The sequence below is a fragment of the Sipha flava genome, unplaced genomic scaffold (assembly GCF_003268045.1).
Source record: "Sipha flava isolate LNK unplaced genomic scaffold, YSA_version1 433_pilon_pilon, whole genome shotgun sequence".
Classification (NCBI taxonomy): domain Eukaryota; kingdom Metazoa; phylum Arthropoda; class Insecta; order Hemiptera; family Aphididae; genus Sipha; species Sipha flava.
The window spans coordinates 1-3,786 of record NW_020273163.1 but is presented as its reverse complement, the minus strand read 5'-3'; the positions used below and the strand labels follow the sequence as shown (position 1 = coordinate 3,786).

Genomic DNA, 3,786 nt, shown 5'->3' with positions numbered 1-3,786 from the left:
TCAACCAATGGGGTCCATGCCACCACAACTTTGACTGTGAAATGGATGCAGCATCGATTCCCCGAGAAATTAAGTCTGCTGGGTTTTCTTTCGTAGGCACGTGATGCCATTGGTCAGGTGAAGAGACGTCAAGGATTCGAGCAAGCCTGTTTGATATATAAGCCGAAAATAGAGCCTGGCTCTGTATCCAAGCAATTACTATAGAAGAATCCGACCATAAATATACATTGATAGATGGCACAATGACATTTAACGCTTTGAGTTCAGCTAATGTGTCATTGGCAAGTTCTGCTGCTAATAATGCTCCGCATAATTCCAACCTGGGAATAGTTGATGGTTTCATAGGGGTTACTCTGGACTTTGAGGTGTATAATCGAACATCAATACTGCCATCAGATTGCATTGAACGCATATAAACACAAGCTCCGAATGCTTCTTGGGAAGCATCACTAAAGGCATGAAGCTGGATGTTTGACGAAGGAGACATCATGACCTTCCTAGGAACGATCACCTGATTTAAGCACTGCAAACTAGTATAAAATTTTGTCCAGCGATTTTGTAAATCTTCAGAGAGCACCTCATCCCAGCTAATTTTCAATGACCACAATTGCTGCAAGAAAATTTTTCCCCTTATTAACACGGGAGATACCAGGCCAATTGGATCAAACACCTTGCTGATGTCAGATAAGAGAGATCGTTTTGTCATTCTGGCTAGTGGACACCATTGTTTAACCAAGAATAGAAAGTTGTCTGAGGCTGGTTGCCACAGAAGACCCAATGTCCCTATTGTGTCATCCTCACTCATGTTTATGAGAAAATTGCTTTCGCTTTGTTGTAGTGGTATGAGATCAATAAGTTGGCGTGAGCTTGAGCACCACTTTCGGAGTGGAAATCCATATTGTATTAAAGTAGAATGCAACTGGTGGTAGATGTTATGCACTGCTTCTATTGACTCTCCACCACTTATCAGGTCGTCCACATAAAAGTCTTGAGAAATAATTCTCTTAATTGATGCATCACTCACTTCATCAGCGATTTTAGCGAGACACCGAGTTGCTAAAAATGATGCGGCTTTTGTACCGTATGTAACTGTCTTCAGCTTATATTCTGTCAACTGATCATGTGGGTTAGCACGATAATATATACGCTGGAAGTCGCAATCCTCATCTGCAACTCGCACCTGCCTGTACATTTTTTCCACATCTGCTGTGATTGCAATATTGTGTACACGGAATCGTAATAATATGTTAATAATGTCCGGTTGGGTTTTTGGTCCTTTTAACAAAATGTCGTTTAGTGAAAATCCTGAGTTTGATGCAGCTGATCCATCAAATACCACTCGAAGTTTGGTGGTCAGGCTATTAGCCTTCAACACAGCGTGATGAGGTAAATAATAACATGGACTGGCAATGTTGGTGGCAACTTGCATATGATCCATCTCGAGGTACTCGGTCATGAATGCCTTATATTCTTTTGCGAGACTTGGTTCCTTGGCAAAACGTCTTTCTAGATTTGTGAATCGCTTTTTAGCCATAGTTCGCGAGTCACCTAGTGCTTGTGGATCTTGGGCAAACGGTAGTTTCACAACAAATCTGCCGTTTTTGTCTCGTGATATCGTTGACAAAAAATGCGCTTCTGCTTTTTGTTCATTAGCTGTTTTTAGTGCAGCCACTGAGGTAAACAAGGACAGTGATGAATTCGAAGACACAGCGTTTGATGTATGCTTGACTTGACTGCACGTGATAGGCATTTTTCCTACGACTATCCAGCCAAAATCGGTACTGCGTAACGAAGCAGATTCTGTAAGTGGCCATTTTTTAGTACCCAAAATATCGAAAAATATTTCTGAGCCAAGTAATATATCAATGCTGCCTGGTTCATGGAAATTTGGATCTGCAAGCTTATCTATAATGTGTCTTGGTAACATAATGCCGCTACGCTCAATCCTATGAGAAGGTAATACATTTACTATTGTACATAATGAATGTAAGACAGCATTTAATTCATGTTCACCAAACCGAGAAGAAATAGATGCTGAGAATGACCTTGATGCTGATGAACTTATGGAGCCGATACCAGTAATGAATTGTTGTGTGTTGTTATATGATGGTAATTTTAATCTCCTTGCACAATCATTAGTGATAAAGTTAAGTTGAGATCCCGAGTCTAGAATGGCTCTACAATTATGCCAATTTCCAGCTGGATCTTGGACCTTAATTATAGATGTTGACAACATGACATTGAATTTGACATCAGAATTTTGAATATTAGTAGCACCTGATAATAGTACCGAACTGGGTGTACTTCCAAGCGCGGTTGCTTCAGTGCAGTTTGGTTCAGTCAGTACATTGTTAGGTGGGGTATCCTCGTGCAATTTTAGATTGTGTCGTTTATTACATTTCGGACATGATGATAAACGACAATCTTTAATCTGATGTCCGTAGTTTAAGCAATTATAGCATAATTTTGCAACCGCAACGGCGTTTTTTCTTTCAGCAATTGACATTTTTGAGAAGTTATAACAAGAATAGATTTTGTGAGGTTGTGTACAGATAGGACACTTAAGTACTTTTCCTTCTGTAGAGCGAGTAAAAAATATTTTGTTATTATAATTGCCATTTTTTGCTCTTGATGATTTTTCAACTGACGGATTTGATATGAGACCAACTTCATAGGCAGTTACTCGTTTTGCCAAGAATGACTCAAGCTCTTGGTAAGAGGGTAACTCCTTATCTTGCCGCAGTTGCCACTCACTGGCAGTGATAGAGTCAAGCTGGCCACATATTAGTGTCACAAGCCATGCGTCCCAATGCTGCACTGGCTGTCCCAGAGCCTTGAGAGCACGGACATGTGATGCCACATGGTGATGTAATTTGCGAAGCTCAACAGCTGATGGTGTATTTACTTTAGGAGAATGGAGAAGTGCTCGAATATGGCTCTGGATGGTAAGACCTTTGTTCTCATACTGACGTATTAACTCGTTGTATGCAACGTTGTAATTTTCCGATGTTATAGAGAAATTTTTAATAATATCAGCTGCCGAACCCGTTACACTAGACTTCAAGTAATGCAGTCGTTGAACATCGTTTAATTGTGCATTGTTGTGGAATAAGGCGTTGAACGTGTCAATGAATGATGACCAGTCTTCCAAGCTTCCATTAAATGTGGGAGGCTGTATCATTGGCAACCTTACTGTTTCTCCCCCAGATGTGCACGAGGAGTGTGATATATTTTGGACAGTTGCCGTGTTACATTCGGCGATAATGTCCTCAATGTTAGCCATTAAGGTCATATTCATGTCTTCAAATTCCAACCGCTCTGGTTCTTCTTCTTCCCCTTGGTCCAGGTTACAGATGCATTGCTGGACATCATTAAATTCAGAAATATATTGAGTTAATGACTTAAGTCTGATTTGAAGCTGGCGAGAAGATTGTGTAGATTTATTGAATTTGTTGACATAAGTGCGGATAGATTCAATTGAAGATTTGATAGTAGCTCTTTTCTTTATCAGCTTGCTCAACTGTGGAGATATAGTAGTGCTCATGTTGCTAGAGTCAATGAATACAATAAGAAAATTATCAAAAAAAATATATAATAATAAAAAATAACAAGTATGAAATAATTTTTCTCTTTTTTTTTTTTTTTTTTTTTACTAATGTGATATAATAATAATAACCAGCACTATTTTACCATAACGGGCAATATAACAATAATAAATCACGTCGAGGTCACCAAAAAATGTCGGCGCGGCAAGTGCCCAACAATAATAGAGGGCTGGCTTGTTCG

General features: G+C 39.4%; 1 protein-coding gene across 1 annotated transcript; it reads right to left on the bottom strand.

Moving 5' to 3' along the window:
- On the bottom strand, positions 1–3,633 carry LOC112689264 (the record flags this gene model as incomplete). The annotated part of the gene is given in 1 exon segment (XM_025562896.1): positions 1–3,633. A coding segment is annotated over 1 exon segment (3,544 nt), but the record flags the coding sequence as incomplete, so codon positions are not given.
- Positions 3,634–3,786: the final 153 nt, after the last annotated feature.